Raw genomic sequence first — 24,535 nt, forward strand, 5'->3', positions numbered from 1 at the left:
AGTTAATCCAATACCATTCTGAAAAAAGTTTTTATTGATAAAGGTTTTGTATTTCAGATATTACTTTAAACTTACCTTCACATTCTGCTTCCTCCTCATTCATATTTCCATCGCCATCTTCTGAATCATCATCATCAGCATCTTCCTCTTCTTTAAGCATTACACCATCTTTGTAGCTCAAATGGAATCTGTCATCTTTAGTCAAAATAAACCTAGAAAAAAAATAACAACAAAGTAAGGGAAAGCTATCATGAAAAAGGTTGTTTCTCTGAATCAGCAAACACAAGTTTGAAATCTTTTAAAAGCAGAATTTCATTCTCTGATACAAACCTATCAATTCATGTTAGGGTATCATGTGCATCACACAATCCTCCAACACACCTCAAGAATAAACTCTCACCCAAGGGCATTGGTGGCTGTAAAGTCATTCCCTGTGTTGTCAATACAATACTACAAGAAAACAGGATTGAGAGGCAAATACCTCTTATAAATCAATGAATTTGTTTGTTTTATGACAAAGCAATTGATATACAACTGTCTGGTAGATATTTAACTGGGAGTGCCTATTATCAAATTAAGGCTAGACTGAACCAGAACAATGAAACATGCTACATTCTGAAGTATGAGTAAACAGAAAATCAGATCTTCATACAAAGAAGGGGTCGTCAAATGACCTGCAACCTTGTTAGTAGAGAAATATGTTTGAACTTTTAAGGCTTAGTCTAAACCAGTTAACCTGGCAAATCACTAGATCTTTACTGGTCTTGTCTATCCCTGATATAGTTATGGTGCGTGATGTCTGACTGTGTCAGTGAAGATGATATTCAAGCTATGATACTCATTTACCTATCATTTCAAAGTCAAAAACATTTTCTTGAGTGTAGTACTGTATTTTTTTAGAAAACGTAGTAAAAAAGTACAAAACGACAGCTTTGAAATTGTTGGAAAGGAAGTATCACAGTGTCAAAAGTGATCCATAAGGTTGATTTACGCTAAAACTACTCAGCAAAGTACAGGAGCAAGAAACCCACAGCCAACTTCTTAGAGAAATGGGCTATGAACTATGACGATGAGTCTGATGGGGACCCCTTTTCATCAAGGACCAAAATAATCAGGCCACAGCTAACAAATGGCAGTTCAAGCTCCGCTGAAGACATTCCCTGTTTTCATGGACAAAAGGTTTTTTATGATAGAATGAAATGGAGAGGCAAATATAATTCATAGATGAAATAAAGAACTATTAAGGGAATGAGCACAGACACCAGGAATTTTGGAAGTAAAAACAAAAGGTGTATTGCAAATGACACAGGAAATTACTTCCTATTACCAGGGACACAGCAGGACCTGAATGCTTACCTTGCCAGGTGGAAGTGATCTCCTTGACAAAGTTCTCAGGTTTAAGCTGGCACACAGAATAGGATAATGTGGATTACTGTATTGTAATGTGTTTGTGATAAACACTAGTCTGGCTTTCTAAAACTATTCTTAAAACCGAAGAAAGTTGAGAGTACATTTTGAAATCAGTAGTCTTTTTAAATTATCTACTTTTTATTTTTTTTTCAATTAATTACTGTACAGAAAAATCCAAGAAAAAAAAATTAATGTCAAATTACCAAAAATAAAGAAAACCTTGGACAATACTGTCTGGAAAGTTCTCTTACATACCCATCGTCTAAGTCATCTGCACTCCGTGAGGCTTGCTTTTTGGCTTCAGGTTCTCCCTTCATCCTGCGTACTCTGTCAGCTTCCAAAGACAGCAGTTTTTCTTTTTCTTCCTTTATCAACTCCTCAGGAGTCTTCAGTTTAGTGGAGGTTTTTGCTTTTCCACTTCTATCAAATCCAAGCTCCTTTACTAAAGTGTCGTAGTCTCTAAATTCACAGTTCTTTTTGGCCTGTAAATAATTAACTTCCATAAAAATACTTCAATGTCTGAGTATTTTCCCACCACAAACCGACAATGACTAAATATTTTGTAAAGTACAATTTTAAGATAAATGCAAAATTTATGATACGTAATACATAAAAGGAATGTCCTTGTTCTCTTTTGTTCCAGCCTGATAAAAATGAATTGTCAACCTCAACCTCTAAGCCTTTCTGCTGCTATTAATCAATAAAGGACGTGATATACAATATACCATATACTAAAATGTGAATAAAATCTTGGGGAAAATATATTACACTCTATGTCAGATGAACATTATATGTAATCCCAATTACCTCTAACTTATCCTCATCTTTAATAGTTTTCCCTGACATCATCATCAGGAATGATTTCAGATTTGCATCCAATTTATTGACAGCTTCATACTGCTCTTCTTTATCTTTTTTAGCATCAGCTTTCTTTTTCTTTGACTCTGCTATAATTTCATCAATCCACTCCTTTTTACTCTTGGGCTTCTCCCCATTCTCTGTTTCACGTTTTGTCAGAAAACCACCTCCAAAATGTCGTTCCTTCACAAACTGAGCTGGAAAATCGCAGTGATTGATGAGTACATAGTTATAATATTTCATAAAACTTCGATGTAAAAACTCTGTCAAGTTTGGCACATTACTGCAAGTTTAGCAACAACAAATAGATGAAAGGTTTTATGTTAATCAGAAAATATGAGAAAAACAGGCACAATCTTATATAAATATATAAATGCATAAAGTAGAAGACAATGAGAAAAAAACATAGCACATCAAAATCTTGAGTTACATTTATACAGTAGTTTCATTATCAATATACACAATACAAATTGTAAATGGCATCATGCTTTTTTCAAAACTCTAAATGATTACTGTAAAAATACACTGAATTGAATTAGAATTTTTCCATTTCTTCCATATGAAGTTTCTTTTTACATTGCTACACTTGACATACCTGCTTTATATAACAAATTGACAAGAAAATGGATTAAGTTCGAATAAACAGTAGGTTTTTTGCCAGTATAATATTATCAAAAATCTAGTGACATACCTGAAAGATTATGTCCAACCACTGAATGTAGTTTTTGATTAGGAGTTATTTCTTACAGACACAAATCTAGGAACAGAGGTTCAACAACCGACAAAAGAAAATCTTGCGTAAGACTACTTTTATTACGCTATAACAACAGACGTTCCTAGAACAACACTGACTCAAAAGACTATTAACAAAACTCTAAAAGGAATGTAATTCTCCCATGCCATTCATGCATTCAGTTACTTGCATTTTTAGAATAAACTTTAAAATATGAAATGCTAAAAATTTTAGTTAACTTTTAAAATCCACACAAAGCTACTATCCTGCCCACCATCCCACGTGATTCATCAACAAGCCATTTTCTTTGTCTATCTGATCCTTCACACTACCCGAATCACTTTGCACAACGCCACAAACATCTTTTAGTGCTGATACCATAAAAAATGTAACTCAGTTCATTCATAGTTTCTTTATTAAGTGTTTCTGTCAAAAGGTTGTGAAGATGTTAATTCTACTAAGTTTAATTGATATTTCAAAGATTAAAATGTTAGGACAAAAGAAAATAAGAGAGGGAGTATATGTGTGCAATGGCTATCAAAATATAAATGTTTATCTATTATCCAGTTTATACTGTATATAATACAAATAATTTCATTTAGTTTAATATTTTTGTTGTTGTATATCTATGTAAAAAAAATTGAAATTGCCGTCTGTTGTACATCTATAAAAAAGAATATAAATTTCAGTCTATGGGATTCACTACCATATACATTTCTATATATACAGTATGTTCAGGGCCTACTGTAAAACCTCATCACATCTTACAAGTGACAAGTGTACCTCCAAGACTTCAATAAGAACTGGAACCATTTACAGAACAATTTGAGACAATTTAAAAAGATGGGTAATGTAAACTAATATATCGTCCAACCAGAAAAGAAGTTGACCAAAAACACTTGCATTTTACAGCTGCATATGAATAAAGACTAACTGTACTGAATCTAATACTGTATCAGTAAATGCACATTTTACTACTTACCATCAAGCATCTGGTCATCTTCATCATCACTGAAACCCATCCTGTCATCTATATTATCGTCATCAAGTGTTTTCCCTCCATGGGTAAGGAAGTCATCATCGTTAAGGTTGAACATTGATTTCTGAAATTATGAAAAAAGACTAGTGTACCTCTATCACTTGTCTTCATGCAGAGGGAATATTTCAGATCAAACATCCTCAATCAGAAGATATTTCTACAAATTTATGTCCATAATATTAGTTTCTAAAGTTAATAATAGCAAAGATTATCACATACCCTATTAGCATGTTTGGTCTTCACAGCAGCTAATCTGAGCGCTATTTTCTTCTCTGGATCCAATGTAGGGTCATTCTCACCAATACGCCTATCTACAAATACATTACTCTTGTGGCGAGTTTTATATTCCTGCAAGAGTGTCTTCTCTCGCTGAAATTAATGTTAGAATTATTAGTTAAAATGAAGAGAAATCCACTGTAAAATTCCTTTAATTTTCTTAAGGGGACTATTTTAACAAAGAATGCATGAAAACAAACTTACTTTAGCATCAAGCAATTAACAAATCTAGATTCACGATTAATATACATATTAAAACAATACCACAGTAAACTTCAACTAAAAGTTATCTCTATAAAAAAGAGCAAATTTTTTAAGTATTTTATATTTTTCACAGCTATACAGACATAAGTCCTTTAAAGAGGGAGATTATTTATACGCAGGCCGTGGCCATTGAATTTCTTAACGAGGTACTTAGTGAAAGGTGCTGTGGACGGGCGAGAAACTACACTCCACCACCTGACAGAAAAGCCCCACTTTGACCTTTCAGCTCAGGATTGAGAAGGGGGATAGAAGAGGAAGTTTAATTTGAAGGATTCAGATTTGTATACATTAGATAAGAAAAATACAAATTACAGTGCTTTTAAAAAATTTATTTGTTCCTACAAGTAAAGAAACTTTTGTTCTTTAAATAGGTAGACACTGCTTGGTGGGTTAGAAGTACCCCTAGAAATGAACAGGTTCTTTTTTTTTCTTTCCTGGAAATGCCCTCTGCTGGTCCAGTGCAGGAATGAAGGAAATGACTCCAGAAACCTTCTGTCTCTCATGCAAAAGAGAAGCCTGATAGGGCCTGGCCTGTCCAGGATGAATTCTACATGGTCAACAGAAAAAACTCTTCCCCTAAAGGGGAAATCAGTCCAGAATATGCCTAATGTATGATAAGCAATGGGTTGTATAAATTTCACCATCCTCCCCCTCATTAGGGAGGATGGGGATACACTTCTTTAGATTTAAACAATGGAGCTGAGAAGTGCAACTTAACAGCATTATGTCAGATCCAGCAAGTAACGTTTCAACCACAGACGACTGTAAGGACGTCCAAAAAGGAATACTGTACTCTGACTTTGTATTGTCTGCCTCTGTCAGTAATGGTGTCCTTGGTGCAGCCGAATCCAGAGGACCCTCATGCCCAGGAGGGTTAGAGGGAATGGCAGGATGCTCCAGTGATTCACTTTCCCCATACCAGTATAACTGCTTTGTCCAAGAGACAGAACCAAAAATATACTCAGGAGATGAAGAAAACCTGGGAAGGGGAACAATAGCATGGGGAAGAGTCCCTGGCACTGATCACAGCAGAGACAGGACTAACATATACTCTTCTCTTTGCGAATTGGGGTGGAAGGACATGCCCTGTGCCTTGAGGCATAGAGAAAAAGTCCATCAGCTGCCAACTTTTGATCTTCCATTACACACTGACAGCCTTGAGTGATGTCATCCTCTCACACCGCTCTAGCAAAGTATCACAGAATGGAGGAGGAGCAGGAATCCACCATCCTAATAGAAAGGGAGATGGAGGGTGCCAAAGCTCCTCCATCAACCAGGGAACAGAAAGTGTACAGGGCCGTAAATTCATGTCTCGTGTGGCTACCAGGGTAGCTGGAGAGACCAGGGCTATGAAGGGGACCATGACATGGCTAGCCTTCTTGGACTTCTTCGACCTCTTCTACTTCTTCTTCACAAGAGAGAGGTATGGCAAACTCACAGGGGGCCATGGCACAGCAATCAACAGGATCGTTAGCACAGTGGGAGCAGGGGTTTTGCGTCCAGAACCCTCAGGCCCAAGGGTAGGGGTGACCAGGTCAGGGGTAAACAGGGTAACCACAAGCATCGGGACAACATACTTTTGGCCCCAGACCAACTTACAACCAATCTCAGGCTTGACACCTTCCAGGGCGAGAGCTTTACAACTTTTAATAATCCTTTTGTGTTTGGAGGGTACCAATACACATTTCACCACCGGCATTACCAGGTGGGACACTGGAACTGGGGATACCAGGGGAAAGGTAACCTTAGCTACCAGCTCCCTCAACAAAGTCATGGAGAGCCTACCTGAAAGACAGAAGGCCATTCCTTAGGTCAAAATCATCATCGGCAGTCTGCATGGAAACAGGTGAAGAACCTCAGATGGGGTACAATGAACTCAGAAGAAACTCTGAATGCCACTAAAACCAAAAAAGCCCACAGATACTGATCCAATGGCTTCTTGCTCCTGACGCATGCTCCCAGCGGACCGAGCCAGAGGCGGCAGTAGTAGACTGACGAGACACTAGAAAAATTGACTTTTTTCTTCTTGAATGTTGCCAAGATAGACCCTGCAAAAGGCGTAGCTCTTTCTTTCCCCTCATGCCACATGCCTGCCACTATATAGGAAGCCACGACCTGCACTCGGCACATGGGGATGACTGTGAACAATCATGCCTCTATACGCTGCACAGAGAAACTGTGAATCTACACATGGTTTACTCATAAAGTGGTTGCAGTGTCCACCCTTTTGCTGGTAAGTATGAAGCTCTTGCTTCACATTCATTACATCAGCGTTCAATAGCCAGCATTCATTTTCTGTAAGAAAAACAAAGTGAAAAGTTTGGATAAGAGTGCAACAATAAGCCCATATTCATTGCGGCAAAAATTCAAAGTGAGGCTCTTGCAACAGGTGGTGGGAAGGAGCTTCTGGCCAGCGAACACCTGATAATGGATTCTACGGCCATTCTAACATTTGCTGAAATCGCCTCCCTATTTAAAGGACTAAGTTCTGTATACACAGATGAACAACCAATTCTTTTTTTTACTAATATTGGATTCAAATGATGATCAAAGATACAAAAAGTTTTCTTAACAGAAAGTAACCATGATATTACATATTCAGTTCATGAGTTTTTTACCATATTTTCAACTATAATTTTAATAGTAACTGGTTAATTCATGTTCTCCACACCTATAAATATACCCAGCATGGAAAAATTACCTCAGTAAAAAAAAAAAAAACGTTATATACAGATAGGAATAATTTGAAGAAAAATACAACATAGAAACTGGAGTAAAAATTTTCCATCAAACAGCCGTGTGCTTAAGAACAGTCAGCATACATAACAATCTGAGAGAAAAATCATATAATAAAAACCTTCTTCTGTACCATAACGGTAACATTACGAGGATACAGTACTCCACTTACTTTCTTCAGAGCTTTTGATCTTGCTATACCAGGTAATCCTCGGTCTTCTTTCCTTTTCCTACCCAGAACTTCATGTTTTGATCGATTAACGTGAACCTCAAAGGGATTTATTTTTTCCGTCGTCTGATTTTGGGCCTTCCCTCCAGCCTTTGGTTTAAACTTGTTCTTCTTTGCCATGTTTTAAGATGCTGACTTTAACCTGACCAATTATAAGAAAAAAGAATACTAAGAATACATACATAATAGACTTGGTGCAAAAAAAATTTGTTAAAGGTCATTGGGTAGATAACATCCAGCTACAAAAATACACGTAAAATCATAACAATATATACATACAGTAAACCTATTATAATCAAAATTGTGCTAATTTTCTCATCATAATCAATCATATAACTGACGCACAGTACTTTAATAAACTACACAGAATTATGGTGCATTAAAACTTTTACATACAAGATAACGCATTACCCAATCAATAAAGGTTCTGCTCCGAGGTGAACTGTATTGTAGTCTTTCATGATGTTTGTTGACATTGGTAAAACAATAGTGACTTGTTGCACAATCACTATTGTCAAACTATTTGAGGATATTCTGTTTTTGTAGCAATAGTCAAACCTTACTTTAAGAATTTATATTACATGACCTATTCACATGCAACTAATCACAGTACAATTGCATATGCTTTTATTTCTTACAAATGAATTTTCTGTATGAAATGGTTAATTGCTGGCTGTTTTGGAATATTTTTATGGCATTAAAAGTGGCAAGCTAATGCAAAGTTATTTACAAAGATATAAAAATGTTATTTTCATTAGTAAAATAAATTTTTGAATATACTTACCCGATAATCATGTAGCTGTCAACTCCGTTGCCCGACAGAATTCTACGGAAGGGATACGCCAGCGATCGCTATACAAGAGGGGGGTGTACTCACAAGCGCCACCTGTGGCCAGGTACTGCAGTACTTCTTGTTGACACCACCTCAATTTTTCCTCGGTCCACTGGTTCTATGGGGAGGAAGGGTGGGTCAATTAAATCATGATTATCGGGTAAGTATATTAAAAAATTTATTTTACTAATGAAAATAACATTTTTCAATATTAAACTTACCCGATAATCATGTAGCTGATTCACACCCAGGGAGGTGGGTGAAAACCAGTGTACATGTATATCAAGAAGCTAAGTATCCCGTATTTCATATTATCAGTTATTCAAAATAACAATGAAATTACAAGTACCTGGTAAGGAAGTCGACTTGAGCCATTACTCTGCCTTAAATAAGTTCGTCTTCCTTACTGAGCGCAGCGTTCCTCTTAGGAGGCTGAACAACTCTAAGGTGCTGAAGTATCAAGGGCTGCAACCCATACTAAAGGACCTCATCACAACCTTTAACCTCGGCGCTTCTCAAGAAAGAATTGACCACCCGCCAAATCAACAAGGATGTGGAAGGCTTCTTAGCCGACCGTACAACCCATAAAAAGTATTCAAGAGAAAGGTTAAAAGGTTATGGGATTATGGGAATGTAGTGGCTGAGCCCTCGCCTACTACTGCATTCGTTGCTACGAATGGTCCCAGGGTGTAGCAGTACTCGTAAAGAGACTGGACATCTTTGAGATAGAATGATGCGAACACTGACTTGCTTCTCCAATAGGTTGCATCCATAACACTCTGCAGAGAATGGTTCTGTTTGAAGGCCACTGAAGTAGCCACAGCTCCCACTTCATGTGTCCTTACCTTCAGTAAAGCAAGGTCTTCTTCCTTCAGATGAGAATGTGCTTCCCTAATCAGAAGCCTGAATAGTAAGAAACTGAGTTCTTAGAACTTGGGAAAGAAGGTTTCTTGATAGCACACCATAAGGCTTCTGATTGTCCTCGTAAAGGTTAAGACCTTTTTAGATAGTACCTAAGAGCTCTAACTGGGCAAAGTACTCTCTCCAGTTCATTCCCCACCAAGTTGGACAGGCTTGGGATCTCGAACGACTTAGGCCAAGGACGTGAAGGAAGCTCGTTTAGCAAAAACCGAGCTGCAAGGAACATGTAGCCGTTTCAGATGTGAAAACAATGATCCTGCTGAAGGCGTGGATCTCACTTACTCTTTTAGCTGTTGTCAAGCACACGAGGAAAAGAGTTTTTAATGTGAGGTCCTAAAAAGAGGCTGATTGGAGAGGTTCAAATCTTGATGACATAAGGAACCTTAGGACCACGTCTAGATTCCAGCCTGGAGTGGACAACCGACGTTCCTTTGAGGTCTCAAAAGACCTAGGGAGGTCCTGTAGATCTTTGTTGGTGGAAAGATCCAAGCCTCTGTGGCGGAAAACCGCTGCCAACATACTTCTGTAACCCTTGATCGTAGGAGCTGAAAGGGATCTTACTTTCCTTAGATGTAACAGGAAGTCAGCAATCTGGGTTACAGTGGTACTGGTTGAGGAAACTGCATTGGTCTTGTACCAGCTACGGAAGACTTCCCCTTGAGACTGATAGATTCTGAGAGTGGATGTTCTCCTAGCTCTGGCAAACGCTCTGGCTGCCTCCTTCGAAAAGCCCCTAGCTCTTGAGAGTCTTTCGAAAGTCTGAAGGCAGTCAGACGAAGAGCGTGGAGGTTGGGTGTACCTTCTTTACGTGAGGTTGACGTAGAAGGTTCACTCCTAGAGGAAGAGTCCTGGGAATGTCGACCAGCCATTGCAGTACCTCTATGAACCATTCTCTCGCGGGCCAGAGCGGAGCCAATCCACGTCAGCCGTGTCCCTTTGCGAGAGGAGAACTTCTGAAGTACCCTGTTGACAATCTTGAACGGCGGGAATGCATACAGGTCGAGATGGGACCAATCCAGCAGAAAAGCATCCACGTGAACTGCTGCTGGGTCTGGAATCGGAGAACAATACAACAGGAGTCTCTAGGTTATCGAGGTAGCGAACAGATCTATGGTTGGCTGACCCCACAGGGCCCAAAGTCTGCTGCAAACACTCTTGTGAAGGGTCCACTCTGTGGGGATGACCTGACCCTTCCGGCTGAGGCGATCTGCCATGACATTCATACCGCCCTGAATGAACCTCGTTACCAGCGTGAGCTTTCGATCTTTGACCAGATGAGGAGGTCCCTTGCGATCTAGAACAACTTCCACGAAAGAGTCCCTCCCTGCTTGAAGATGTAAGCCAGGGCTGTGGTGTTGTCAGAGTCCACCTCCACCACCTTGTTAAGCTGGAGGGACTTGAAGTTTATCAAGGCCAGAAGAACCGCCAACAACTCCTTGCAATTGATGTGAAGTGTCCTTTGCTCCTGATTCCATGTTCCTGAGCATTCCTGTCCGTCCAAAGTCGCACCCCAGCCCGTGTCTGATGCGTCCGAGAGGAGACGGCGGTCGGGTTTCTGAACAGCCAAATGTAGACTTCCTTGAGAAGAAAGCTGTTCTTACACCACGCGAGAGAAGACCTCCTCTCTTCGGAAACAGGAACTGAGACCGTCTCTAGCGTCATGTCCTTTATCCAGTGAGCAGCTAGATGATACTGAAGGGGGGGGAGGTGGAATCTCCCTAACACGATGAACAGGGCCAGCGATGAAAGTGTCCCTGTTAGACTCATCCACTACCTGACTGAGCATCGGTTCCTTCTCAGCATGCTCTGGATGCATTCTAGGGCTTGGAAGATCCTTGGGGCCGACGGAAAAGCCCGAAAAGCTCGACTCTGAAGATCCATACCCAGGTAGACAATGGTCTGGGATGGGACGAGCTGGGACTCCTCAAAATTGACCAGGAGGCCCAGTTCCTTGGTCAGATCCATAGTCCATCTGAGAATCTCCAGACAGCGACGACTTGTGGGAGCTCTTAAAACCCAGTCGTCTGACGGAGCCGGACACAAGATCATGGTACTGCTGCACAGTCTGTGAACTGTCAACCATGGGGAAGCGAGGAAGTACAGTGACAACCCGAAGCTGTCTAGACTGTCTGGGTCGTATAGACAACTCCTTATCGGGTTGCTGAGGTTGCCGCACTGCGTCACAACAAGTCACTTCTGCTGGTTGTTGAACGTCTTCCCAGTGACACACTGACTCCGTAAACAAAAACTCCTCTAACAAGGACTAAGCTTGGACTGCATGTCTTGCAACACAGCTCAAGGTCTATGGGAGCAGGTGTGGTAACAGACGGGGTTAGCGACTGAAGTGGAACCATTACCTTCCCTGGAGGCATGTTATGCTTAAATAAAAGTCCATAGGAGGCTACGCAGCTAAAGGCTCCTCTCCAAATGACAGAGTCCTCAAGGGAATATCAGAAGGAGGGAGAAAAGCACTTTCTCATCTACAGGGACCATATCCGAGAAAAGCTAAGTTCTCTCAGTGAGGGTTTCACTGGTGCAAAAGCAGCAGACTAGAAGGCAACGTTATGAAACTGCTTGAGTCTAGTGAGTTGGCAACAACCAAAGATGTGTGACTGAGAAGCATGCGGTAAGGTATGCAGAGCATGCTGTATGTAGAGCATGCTGTATGCAGAGCATGCTGTATGTAGAGCATGCTGTAAGAGAAGCAGAGCATGTTGCATGGCGTGTAACATTTCTCAGAAATTCCATGACCAGTGCTAGATTGAGTAATATCGCATTACTGTCCATTGAAAGTGCACGTGCCGAGGGAATTGATTTAGACTGTTTTGTTGATGAATTTGATAGCCGGCATGATAATCGTAGAATTAAGCTGCACTAAATATACGATCTATAAACTACTTCACCTCAGGACAGGGAAACTCGCCCTGTTGGCAACACTGCATTACTTCATGCATGCTTGCCTGGGGTTTTAATATCAACATAGTATTTACATTACATTCATAACTCATGATTCATTTTTGTTTTGAAGATATTTTGCCATATTTGTGATTTGTTAAAAATATATTGCAAGGAATACATATATATTTTTTTATTTAAGTAATACGAATAACCTCCATTATCATAATGTTTGTATAGGCATACATGTATATGATTACAAATGCAAGTTATGAAAGTAATGAGGTGTTATTATTGTCATTTGTTATTTCAAAGTTGAATGGGAAGAGGCTCAAGTTGAGGAGAAAGTGGCAGATGCATGCGTTGAGGTGGCTGACTCATAGCATGAGGTTCCTGCCTCAAGAGTTGCGCTTGCCTCAAGGGTTGAGGTGGCTGCGCAGAGAGAGGCTCTTGACTCACGAGTTGAGGTTCTTGAGGTGTGAGCTGCGAGAGTTGAGGTAGCGGCTGCGCAGAACGCAGTTCCTGTCTCACGAGTTGAGGTTCCTGAGGAGCTAGCCTCAAGAGTTGAGGCTCTCGCCTTGAGGAAAGTTGAGGTAGCAGCTGCGAGAGCTGAGGTGGCTGCCTCAAGGATGGTAGAGGTTGTCGTACCTCAAAAGGTTGTAGCCTCAAAGATGGTCTAACTGCAAGAAAATCTTGCCTCAAGGCATAAGACTCCTGCTCCCATTGTTGAGGTTGCCTTAAGGAAGGTTAAGGTTGCTGCACAACGCTGGTAACTGGCAACTCCGAACGCGGTAAGGTAGCTTAAGGAACCTCAACTTCGTACGCCTGGCAGACTGGACTGCGGAGAGGCGGAGCGCTCGCAGGAGGAGGTGTAACCTTCTCAGCCTGAAACTCACGCATTAAGACCGCAAGCTGCGACTGCATGGACTGCATGGACTGCAGCAAAGTCATCTTGGGATCAACAGACGATAAGGTCTGTTGAGGCAAAGCCTTAACAGACGATGAGGTCTGTTGAGGCATCGCCTTACCTCTCTTAGGAGGTGTGCAGTCACCTGATGACTGCGGAGAGTCAGAGCTAACCCAATGACTGCATCCGGGTTGTTGAACTCTAGAGGTCTGGACTTTACGTTTAAGAGGTCTTGAGACCTGAGTCCAGCGTTTTCTCCCCGAAATTTCTTCTGCAGACGAGCAAAATAAGGGCTCAATCGTCTGCGGGTGGGAGTGACGGTCTCTGTAAGACACGCCCGCAACCACCGAGGATACTTCTGTGCGCTGATCAAGGCCTGCCGAACCCTTTTGCCCTTCGACATTGCTTCTCCCCTGGGCTTGGGAGCTTGCAAGAGGTCCCGGACTGGGAGGACGACTGGCACGCACAGAAGTACCCTCACGCACAACACTGACACACTTTGCGCTAATCACTTATCACTTTTGATTTTCTGTTTGCACTTATTTCACTGAACTCGAAACTTTAAGTGGTTTGTACCTGAAACACGCAATTCTATCCTTCCTTAAAAGTTAGTAATTGCGAAAAACAGAATTACAATGTAACAGAAAAATCTAATGAAAGATAAATAATTCAGTGGCTGGAAAGAGACTAAACACTAGATCAAATAAACTACGTTTAAAATCTCTCACCGCATAAAGCTAGAGAACAAGAATAAAACTCTAGAAACGTTTACCTTCTTCCCCTAAAGAGACTAGGGAGAAGAGCAAAAACGATAACAACGTTACTCGCTTGAACGAAACGTTTATCCAGCTCTCTCTCCCTACGTCTCTATCTCTCTCTCTCTCTCTCTCTCTCTCTCTCTTGACTTAGAACCTGAGAGAAGAGCCCAATCATATATATCGTTAAAACATATTATTGTTAAAGGAAAAAAACTGAAATATTTCCCAAATAAAAAGTTCCTTTATTAGAATTAAAACCATTAAGCTAAGAAAGAATGAACAAAACGCTAGAAACGGTTACTCTTACTGCAACGTGACACCGTGAAAATTCTCTCTCTATCGTAACGATAGAGCGCAAGTTGAACGTTCTGAACGTCAACAACTGCAGAGACAAAACAAAACGTTAGTTCAACTTTGAAAACAGTACGAGACTATCAAAGAAATTCTTTCAGAAACATTAAAATAGCATAATATGTTAACAGGTAAAACCGAAATGACGGGCTCAATGTTAATTAACTTCGGTACCAAGAAAAGACCGCCTACTATTAGGAAAGGTCGAATATAAACAAATATAAAAATTAATTTTAATAAGTTTATAATAAAAGGAAGTTAATCGAAGAGGCCTATAAAAGGCGGAGAGATAAAAAATAAATCTATAACTTTTGTTAAGCAAAATTAAGAAAGAGAGTCTATACTCTCTTAGACACCAACACTTCCGTCTAAGGGAAGGGTCGGCCATTTAAAGGTGAAAGAGAGTTCATACTCTCTTCGTCACCATAATTAATCAAAGTAATTCCAAAAGCTAGCTAAGCTAATAATAAAACTTCCTGAATAGCGAAAGCTGAAATCTTAGAGCAATACTTCACCAAAACCGTGAACAAGACTCCAAAATTATAAGCGTATCCATGAACGTCTTGCCGGAAGCACGACAGAGGAAAAATTGTGGTGGTGTCAACAAGAAGTACTGCAGTACCTGGCCACAGGTGGCGCTTGTGAGTACACCCCCCTCTTGTATAGCGATCGCTGGCGTATCCCTTCCGTAGAATTCTGTCGGGCAACGGAGTTGACAGCTACATGATTATCGGGTAAGTTTAATATTGAAAATTGTGAACTGTACTGTAGTCATTCAAGGTGTCTGTTGACATCTGGAAATTATTGTTTTTTCTTTTTACAGTCGTATGTCATATGGAAGAGGGGTCACAATGCAGGTTGAAGCACCTCACCCATCAATATGTATGGGGGAGGACTTAATCCATAGGTTAGGATAAGTTTGTGTAGTTAGATTACACAGTAGTGTAACCCTATTTATACCCTAACAATTTTTCCAACAGATTTTGGTGTGATTTATGCATATCTGTCATAAGTCCATACAGTAATGTAAAACACTCATTTTTGATGAGGGGTTACCACTGGAAGACCCCCATAATCTTTTAAGATAAGGGGGTGAGGAAACATAAAATCAAGTGGTTTGCACCAGCAATCAGGGTCGGATATCCATAACACCGTAAAACCAGGTAGGAAAATAAATGGTAAATATATAAAACATTACCACTCATCTTGCAATCCTATTTTCTATGGCACCTTAAGTCCCCACTATGTTTAGAGAGTTATGGGGTCCTTTGACAGACCAGACAGTACTACATTAGATCCTTCTCTCTGGTTACGGTTCACTTTCCCTTTGCCTACACATTCACTAAATAACCTGGCCTATTCTTTACAGATTCTCCTCTGTCCTCGTACACCTGACAACACTGAGATTACCAAACAATTCTTCTTTACTCAATGGGTTACTGCACTGTCATTGTTCAGTGGCTACTTTCCTCTTGGTAGGGGTAGAAGAGACTCTTTAGCTATGGTAAGCAGCTCTTCTAGGAGAAGGAAACTCTAAAATCAAACCATTGTTCTCTAGTCTTGGGTAGTGCGATAGCCTCTGTACCATGGTCTTCCACCGTCTTGGGTTAGAGTTCTCTGGCACACTATTCTATCTAATCTCTCTTAATCTTGTTTTGCTAAAGTTTTAATACATTATATAAGAAATATTTATTTTAATGTTATTACTATTCTTGAGACATTTTATTTTTCCTTGTTTCCTTTCCGCACTGGGCTATTTTCCTTGTTGGGGTCTCTGGGCTAACAGCATCCTGCTTTTCAACTAGGGTTTTAGTTTGGCAAGTGATAATAATAATAATAATAATAATAATAATAATAATAATAATAATAATAATAATAATAATAATCTGATGCAACCCCCAAATAACCAGTCATAAACCGTCATGTCCCAACATATTAGGGGGAGAAGCTTTACCCACCTTGTGACCCCACTTACCAAGGTAACATTAAAAAACTTGTACAGTAATTACCTTTCAGCAAGGACAGAGCATTCAGAGGAAAATGTCAGGGGGAAGAAACTATGGTGAGGTAATCTAATAAAAATTACCTAAACAACCATAGATACGAATGCTGATCGTTGGGTTACCTCCCTGCCGCATGCAAAGAAAATAGAAATCTTTCCTGTGACCCTTGTCACCCACACTTAACCAAGCATATTTACATGTGTTTGTCCGCTAAACTAACACAAGTTATGCATTTACTAGTTTTTGCTCAGCCATGGCTCGCTTTATTTTCAATTAAACATTAGCTCCTTGTTCCTCTGTTCTGGTAAGCATTACATATTCCACAATGTTCTTTAGCCTCGTGGCCGTTTATTTTGCCCCCCTAAAAATTAGTGACCTAACTACAGTACTTACATACCCTAAAATTTATTTAATAGTTTACTGATTTTTCATCTCCTTTTCTATGCAGTCATTTGTAGCAGTGTTCATTGTATTACAAATAATGCCTTACTTAATTAAGCTCATGATTTATTTGTTTTTGCACTGCTATATACTTGATTTCGTCACGATTGAGCTTTATCCCATTGCTCCTATGTTCTGGCAAGTGGAACCTGTTTCTCTACGCCGGCTAACCCTGGAAAATTAAGTTAACGTGAAATAAAACTGCGCAATCATGTTTCTTATGTGTCCAGAAGTCCTGGGAAATTAAAACCCCAGTGTTTCGACTGTGTTTCATTAATATTACATGGTTTTCAATTACAGTAACGTTTTTTCATTATTATGACTTGTTTTTTATGCTAATGACAGGCGGAAATAAGAAAGTTTAGAAAAAATTCATTTAAATATCATACAATTAAACTGGTACCCAGTATACCTTAAGGAGTTTCAAACATAATTGATGACAATAGGTTTTTAGTTACAGTAATCAACACAACCATAATGAAAAAACTATGGATTTCCCTCAAGAATTACTATAATAAACATTCTCAAACTTTAAAGAGTTCACGGTGTTTAAAGCCATAACAGATACTGGGAGCCTTTGTATATCAGCGGTCAGTTCCTCATGCGTTGATTAAAATTGGACCTAAACTTTCCCCCCTAACCTAACCTACAAGGCATGTCCTTACCTACATACCTAATGGAGGGGGGGGTAGCTAATACCCCCCTGTGACTCCCTTACACTGCCATATTCTAAGGTAGGCGTAATCATACATAAAGGTGGCCGCTATCGTACATACACACCAAACATTCAAAACCCCTCTGACTTCGAAGTGTTCCCGTTTTAAAGGCCATAAAAGATATTGTTCCAAAATAAAAATATACACAGTACAGTAGAGTTGGGTAGGTTAGGTTAGGTTTAGGACTTTTTTTACTTATTTTGTGAACTATTGACAAACTTCCAATAAAAGTTCCATACTTATGTATTTTAAGAAAAAATCGAATATCATAGCATTACCTAAATAACATACGGGCAGATAATATTACCAGACAAACAGTTCGCCATAATAACTGAAGCATTGCCCAGCCATAGTGACAAAGGTTGTCTCTAATAGCCTGACTAGTATATTTCATAAACTTCACAGAAATATATACTGTATATTAATACATGATATGTTTAAGTACATATAGACAACTTTAATGCATAAAATATACTTGTGCGTATTAATACAAACCTTTTAAACAATTGTTATGTTCACCTAAGTTTAGCACGTTTGTTTACTTTGTAGTAGTAAAGGTTGTCGTGAAAATATAGCTTTATAACGGCTCTTGTCTTAGCTTACCTTTTTTTTTTTTTTTTTTCGTTTTATGCTTCTTTTTCCTGCCATCTTATACTATTATTGTGAGTCAAATTATAATTTTGTATATTTTGTAATGTACTCTCATACCCTGAGTGGGGCCGCTAGATTTAATAGAAATCTTAAATTCTAAAAATCTTAAAGCCTCATCTTTACACAATTCTTTGATAAAGGGATTCATGCTATTTCTCCCCTAAAATATCATGTTCCCACATTTTTTTTTATTTAAAACTATAAAAACTTTAACAAACAAATGGAAGAGAAATAAAACAGAATAGTGTGCCCGAATGTATCCTCCTATGTTCGTATAATATTCATAATATCATTCTATTGCAACACTTTACTGGAGTCCTAAACTTATATGATAGTTTCAGACAATTAAATGCTATTCTAACTTTAATAGGCAGCCAGTGTAATCCAATTAGTATAGGAGTAATCCTTTCTTACCGATACTAATGCAGTAAATTAAGTAAGATTTTGCCTGTCCCCATACTGCATAGCAAGGGACCAAATATCTAAATATAATGTGGTCTTACTTTATTCATTATTTTTTCTTTTATTCCTGATTAACTAGTAGCTAATAATTTAGCTCTTTCATTAATATTATAAGCTATCGGTGTTTTTTTCTATCATATAACATTTCTTCATTTTCTTTATATAATCTTTTGGGAATGCCCTTCTTGATATCATCATATATTTAACAAAGATTAGGACATTTTTATACACATACACACACACATACATACACACACACACACACACACACACACACATATATATATATATATATATATATATATATATATATATATATATATATATATATATATATATATATATATATATATATATATATATATATATGTGTGTGTGTGTTTGTGTGTGTATGTGTGTATATATATATATATATATATATATATATATATATATATATATATATATATATATATATATATATATATATATATATATATATATATATATATATATATATATATATATATATACATTTTCAAACTTCATGATATTATACGATTTCACCTGATTTTAAGAAAAAAGAAGGGCTAAGAACACATGAAACTGTATTTTACAGACCAATACTAGTAAAATCAATTTAAGGACAATTGAAAGAATACATCACTTATGTGTTTGACAATGAATGAATTGACCATAGTGTTATCATTAAAAAAATCTCATTCTCAAAATACAGTGTAAAGATTATTCAAACGAAGATATCTAAAAGTCTGTGATCAAGGATAAGAAAAATTATTTCCCAAAATAGAATGAAAGTAAATCAAACTAATAATTTGAAAAGACAAGCCCTCCTAAGATTTAGGATTTAGGATTTTTAAAGGATCCTATAATCACCGTTTTAGGAGGAGCCGTCACAAAAAATGACATTTTAAAGCAGGTGGACTTTCTTTGACGTTAGTAAAAGGAAGGAAAAAATTTGTGATTGAAAAAAACAAGTGTCTTTAATTAAAGAATAATCAGTCCTGTTTGATTGTCAGAAGTTGTCAGTATGTAAGTGAGTGAGAAATTAGTAATTCAAAATAACCTTTTAATTGTAATATCTCCACTGACCAGAAATGCAACGCCAACTTTGTCCAGGGCTTGGAGTGTATTAGTGTAGTGGTATAGGAAGGCTTTGTTGTAGCTTAACCAACCTTTATTTGTATGTAGATTGGCCTAATTTAAACAATAATAGACTAGCTTAGCTTGGTTCAAGATGCATGGCAATTTTTCAATGTCAGTTTACTAGGATACGGAGCTTAGCTGAAGCGATTGGGTGCAGCCCATAATCTTTAACATGGCCTGCCTACAAGCATCATGATTGACCATTACCTTCAGAAAACTGACATGGGAGCTTTTGTATATCAGTGGCCAATTCCTCACGTGTTCATTAAAAATGGACGACAACCTAAACTCCCCCCCCCCCCCCCCTTAACCTAACCTACAATCTGTGTCCTTACCTACTTACCTGAAGAGTTGCTAACGCCCCCCTGCGACCCCCCTTACACTGCCGTATTCCAAGTTAAACATAATACATACAGGTGGCCGCTATCATACATACAACCCCTGACATGTAAACGTATTAATAATGATAAAACATTATAGGTAATTACGATACCTTAATAGTGACCTAAGAAATAGCATGCCGAGTATATCCACATACCTCTTGCCAGAAGAGGAATTATGAGATGATGTATAATTGCAAGTGAAGCGAGCTACATCGGAGCAAAGATCACTTGAGTGTCAGGTAATCACGATTCTTGTGGGCGGAGCGTGTTAAAGATTATGGGCTGCACCCCGTCGCAGCCGTAAATTTGATATTAGTGGGAGAATATTAGTTTGAGTCCCATCTTAACTTATATTACTGAGAGTTGGACCTAGCTATTTTATAGTTGTGGTTGTAACCAGTTTGACACTATAAATAAAATAGAGTATTCAATTCAATACAGATTTCTCCTCTCCATGGTAGCCTAACCTGAGTTATTAAGCCAGGCTAACTTATATTGATACTGTATTTGAGTAACCTGGTTTATCTTTGAATTATAGCCTATGTGGTTTAACTAAGGTCCAACTGATAACCTTTATGGTTCCATCTTGCTAACCCAGTAAATAGGCTAGCTTGTTTTAATCAAAGTTGGGAATTAGTATGATTCTTTAATTTTTTATATGTATATTAACTATTATATTTTCTTAACTAGTTATCTGATGTTTTATAGATTTTTATCAATTTTTTGAACAATTTTGCACATGCACCATTGTTGGTTTAAAAAAATGATTTTTCAATATTAAACTTACCCGATAATCATGTAGCTGTCAACTCCGTTGCCCGACAGAATTCTACGGGAGGGATACGCCAGCTATCACTATACTAGAAGGGGGTGTACTCACAAGCGCCACCTGTGGCCAGGTACTACAGTACTTGTTGTTGACGCCACCTCACTTTTTCCTCTGTCGTGCTTCCGGCAAGACGTTCTTGGATACGCTTATGATTTTGGAGTATTGTTCACGGTTTGGTGAAGTATTTCTCTAAAATTTGCAGCTATTCGCTATACTGGAAACTTCTATATTAGCTTAGTTAGCTTTTGGAATTAATTTGATTAATTATGGTGACGAAGAGAGTATGAACTCTCTTTCACCTTTAAATGGCCGACCCTTCCCTTAGACGGAAGTGTTGGTGTCTAAGAGAGTATAGACTCTCTTTCTTAATTTTGCTTAACAAAAGTTATAGATTTATTTTATATCTCTCCGCCTTTTATAGGCCTCTTCGATTAACTTCCTTTTATTATAAACTTATTAAAATTAATTTTTATATTTGTTTATATTCGACCTTTCCTAATAGTAGGCGGTCTTTTCTTGGTACCGAAGTTAATTAACATTGAGCCCGTCATTTCGGTTTTACCTGTTAACTTATTTTGCTATTTTAATGTTTTTGAAAGAATTTCTTTGATAGTCTCGTACTGTTTTCAAAGTTGAACTAACGTTTTGTTTTGTCTCTGCAGTTGTTGACGTTCAGAACGTTCAACTTGCGCTCTATCGTCACGATAGAGAGAGAATTTTCACGGTGTCACGTTGCAGTAAGAGTAACCGTGTCTAGCGTTTTGTTCATTCTTTCTTAACTTAATGGTTTTAATTCTAATAAATTGGGAAATATTTCAGTTTTTTCCTTTAACAATATGTTTTAACGATATATATGATTGGGCTCTTCTCTCAGGTTCTAAGTCAAGAGAGAGAGAGAGAGAGAGAGAGAGAGAGAGAGAGAGAGAGAGAGAGAGAGAGAGAGAGAGAGAGAGAGATAGAGACGGAGGGAGAAAGAGGAGGATAAACGTTTCGTTCAAGCGAGTAACGTTGTTATCGTTTTTGCTCTTCTCCCTAGTCTCTTTAGGGGAAGAAGGTAAACGTTTCTAGAGTTTTTTCTTGTTCTCAAGCTTTATGCGGTGAGAGATTTTAAACGTAGTTTATTTGATCTAGTGTTTAGTCTCTTTCCAGCCACTGAATTATTTATCTTTCATTAGATTTTTCTGTTACATTGTAATTCTGTTTTCGCAATTACTAACTTTTGAGAAAGGATAGAATTGCGTGTTTCAGGTACAAACCACTTAAAGTTTCGTGTTCAGTGAAATAAGTGCAAACAGAAAATCAAAAGTGATAAGTGATTAGCGCAAAGTGTGTCAGTGTTGTGCGTGAGGGTACTTCTGTGCGTGCCAGTCGTCCTCCCAGTCCGGGACCTCTTGCAAGCTCCCAAGCCCAGGGGAGAAGCAATGTCGAAGGGCAAAAGGGTTCGGCAGGCCTTGATCGGCGCACAGAAGTATCCTCGGTGGTTGCGGGCGTGTCTTACAGAGACCGTCACTCCCACCCGCAGACGATTGAGCCCTTATTTTGCTCGTCTGCAGAAGAAATTTCGGGGAGAAAACGCTGGTCTCAGGTCTCAAGACCTCTTAAACGTAAAGTCCAGACCTATGCTAGACGTACGAAGTTAGAGTTCAACAACCCGGATGCAGTCATTGGGTTAGCTCTGACTCTCCTCAGTCATCAGGTGACTGCACACCTCCTAAGAGAGGTAAGGCGATGCCTCTACAGACCTCATCTTCTATTAAGGCTTTGCCTTAACAGACCTTATCGTCTGTTGATCCCAAGACGACTTTGCTGCAGTCCATGCAGTCGCAGCTTGCGGTCTTAATGCGTGAGTTTCAGGCTGAGGTTACCAGCGGTGTGCAGCAACCTCCGCTTCCTCCTGCGAGAGCTCCGCCTCCGCAGTCCAGTCTGCCAGGCGTACGAAGTTGAGGTTCCTCAGGCTACCTTACCGCGTTCTGAGTTGCCAGTTACCAGCGTTGTGCAGCAACCTTAACCTTCCTTAAGGCAACCTCAGCAATGGGAGCAGGAGTCTTATGCCTTACTTCCTCCGCTTCCGCTTGCGGTTCCACCAGCGAGGCAACAATCTCTTGAGGTACGACAACCTCTTCCATCAATGAGGCAGCCACCTCAGCACTCGCTGCAGCGACCACCTTAGGCTAGCACCTCAGGAACCTCAACTCGCGAGACAAGAACTGCGTTCTGCGCAGCCGCTACCTCAACTCTCGCAGCTCACACCTCAGGAACCTTAACTCGTTCCTCAGGAACCTGCTACTGCGCATCCGCAGCCCTTACAGCAAGCGCAACTCTTAAGGCAGCAACCTCATGCTATGAGTCAGCCACCTCAACGCATGCATCTGCCATTTTTTCCTCAACTTGAGCTTCTTCCCATTCAACTTGGGAATAACAAATGACAATAATAACACCTCATTACTTTCATAACTTGCATTTGTAATCATATACATGTATGCCTACACAAACATTATGATAATGGAGGTTATTTGTATTACTTATATAAAAATATATATGTATTCCTTGCAATATATTTTTAACAAATCGCAAAATATGTCAAAAATATCTTCTAAACAAAAATGAATCATGAGTTATGAATGTAAGGTAATATTATGTTGATATTAAACCCCATGCAAGCATGCATGAAGTAATGCAGTGTTGCCAACAGGGCGAGTTTCCCTTTCCTGAGGTGAAGTAGATTATAGTACATTTAGTGTAGCTTAATTCTACAATTATCATGCCGGCTATCAAATTCATCAACAAAACAGTCTAAATCAATTCCCTCGGCACGTGCACTTTCAATGAACGGTAATGCGATATTACTCGCTCTAGCACTGGTCATGGAATTTCTGAGAAATGTTACACGCCATGCAACACGCTCTGCTTACCTTACAGCATGCTCTACATACAGCATGCTCTGCATACAGCATGCTCTGCATACAGCATGCTCTGCATACAACATGCTCTGCATACCTTACCGCATGCTTCTCAGTCACACATCTTTGGTTGTTGCCAACTCACTAGACTGTCAAGCAGTTTCATAACGTTGCCTTCTAGTCTGCTGCTTTTGCACCAGTGAAACCCTCACTGAGAGAACTTAGCTTTTCTCGGATATGGTCCCTGTAGATGAGAAAGTGCTTTTCTCCCTCCTTCTGATATTCCCTTGAGGACTCTGTCATTTGGAGAGGAGCCTTTAGCTGCGTAGCCTCCTATGGACTTTTATTTAAGCATAACATGCTTCCAGGGAAGGTAATGGTTCCACTTCAGTCGCTAACCCCGTCTGTTACCACACCTGCTCCCATAGACCTTGAGCTGTGTTGCAAGACATGCAGTCCAAGCTTAGTCCTTGTTAGAGGATTTTTTGTTTACGGAGTCAGTGTGTCACTGGGAAGACGTTCAACAACCAGCAGAAGTGACTTGTTGTGACGCAGTGCGGCAACCTCAGCAACCCGATAAGGAGTTGTCTGTACGACCCAGACAGTCTAGACAGTTTCGGGTTGTCACTGTACTTCCTCGCTTCCCCATGGTTGACAGTTCACAGACTGTGCAGCAGTACCATGATCTTGTGTCCGGCTCCGTCAGACGACTGGCTTTTAAGAGCTCCCACAAGTCGTCGCTGTCTGGAGATTCTCAGATGGACTATGGATCTGACCAAGGAACTGGGCCTCCTGGTC

The 24,535-nt window shown here is 39.3% G+C and overlaps 2 protein-coding genes across 3 annotated transcripts in view; one reads left to right on the forward strand and one right to left on the reverse strand.

Moving 5' to 3' along the window:
* Nucleotides 1-17,956, reverse strand: part of l(3)07882 (Nucleolar protein 14 homolog l(3)07882) — a 46,435-nt gene extending 28,479 nt beyond the window's left edge. Inside the window, exons 1-7 of the mRNA XM_068374388.1 lie at nt 17,865-17,956; nt 7,489-7,687; nt 4,260-4,409; nt 3,984-4,104; nt 2,218-2,465; nt 1,666-1,892; nt 76-212 (exon numbers count right to left, since the gene is read on the reverse strand). Of these exons, the coding sequence (XP_068230489.1) occupies nt 76-212; nt 1,666-1,892; nt 2,218-2,465; nt 3,984-4,104; nt 4,260-4,409; nt 7,489-7,665 (1,060 nt within the window). The 5' untranslated portion in view covers nt 7,666-7,687; nt 17,865-17,956. The remainder of the gene's footprint in view (nt 1-75; nt 213-1,665; nt 1,893-2,217; nt 2,466-3,983; nt 4,105-4,259; nt 4,410-7,488; nt 7,688-17,864) is intronic.
* Nucleotides 17,957-19,393: 1,437 nt separating this feature from the next.
* Nucleotides 19,394-24,535, forward strand: part of HDAC11 (Histone deacetylase 11) — a 53,795-nt gene continuing 48,653 nt past the window's right edge. The window contains exon 1 of one of the 2 annotated variants that reach the window (XM_068374393.1): nt 19,394-19,511. The gene's annotated coding sequence lies outside the window, so the exon portion shown is untranslated. The remainder of the gene's footprint in view (nt 19,512-24,535) is intronic. The other variant, XM_068374395.1, reaches the window with a different exon arrangement.

This window comes from Palaemon carinicauda, chromosome 5 (assembly GCF_036898095.1).
Source record: "Palaemon carinicauda isolate YSFRI2023 chromosome 5, ASM3689809v2, whole genome shotgun sequence".
Lineage (NCBI taxonomy): Eukaryota > Metazoa > Arthropoda > Malacostraca > Decapoda > Palaemonidae > Palaemon > Palaemon carinicauda.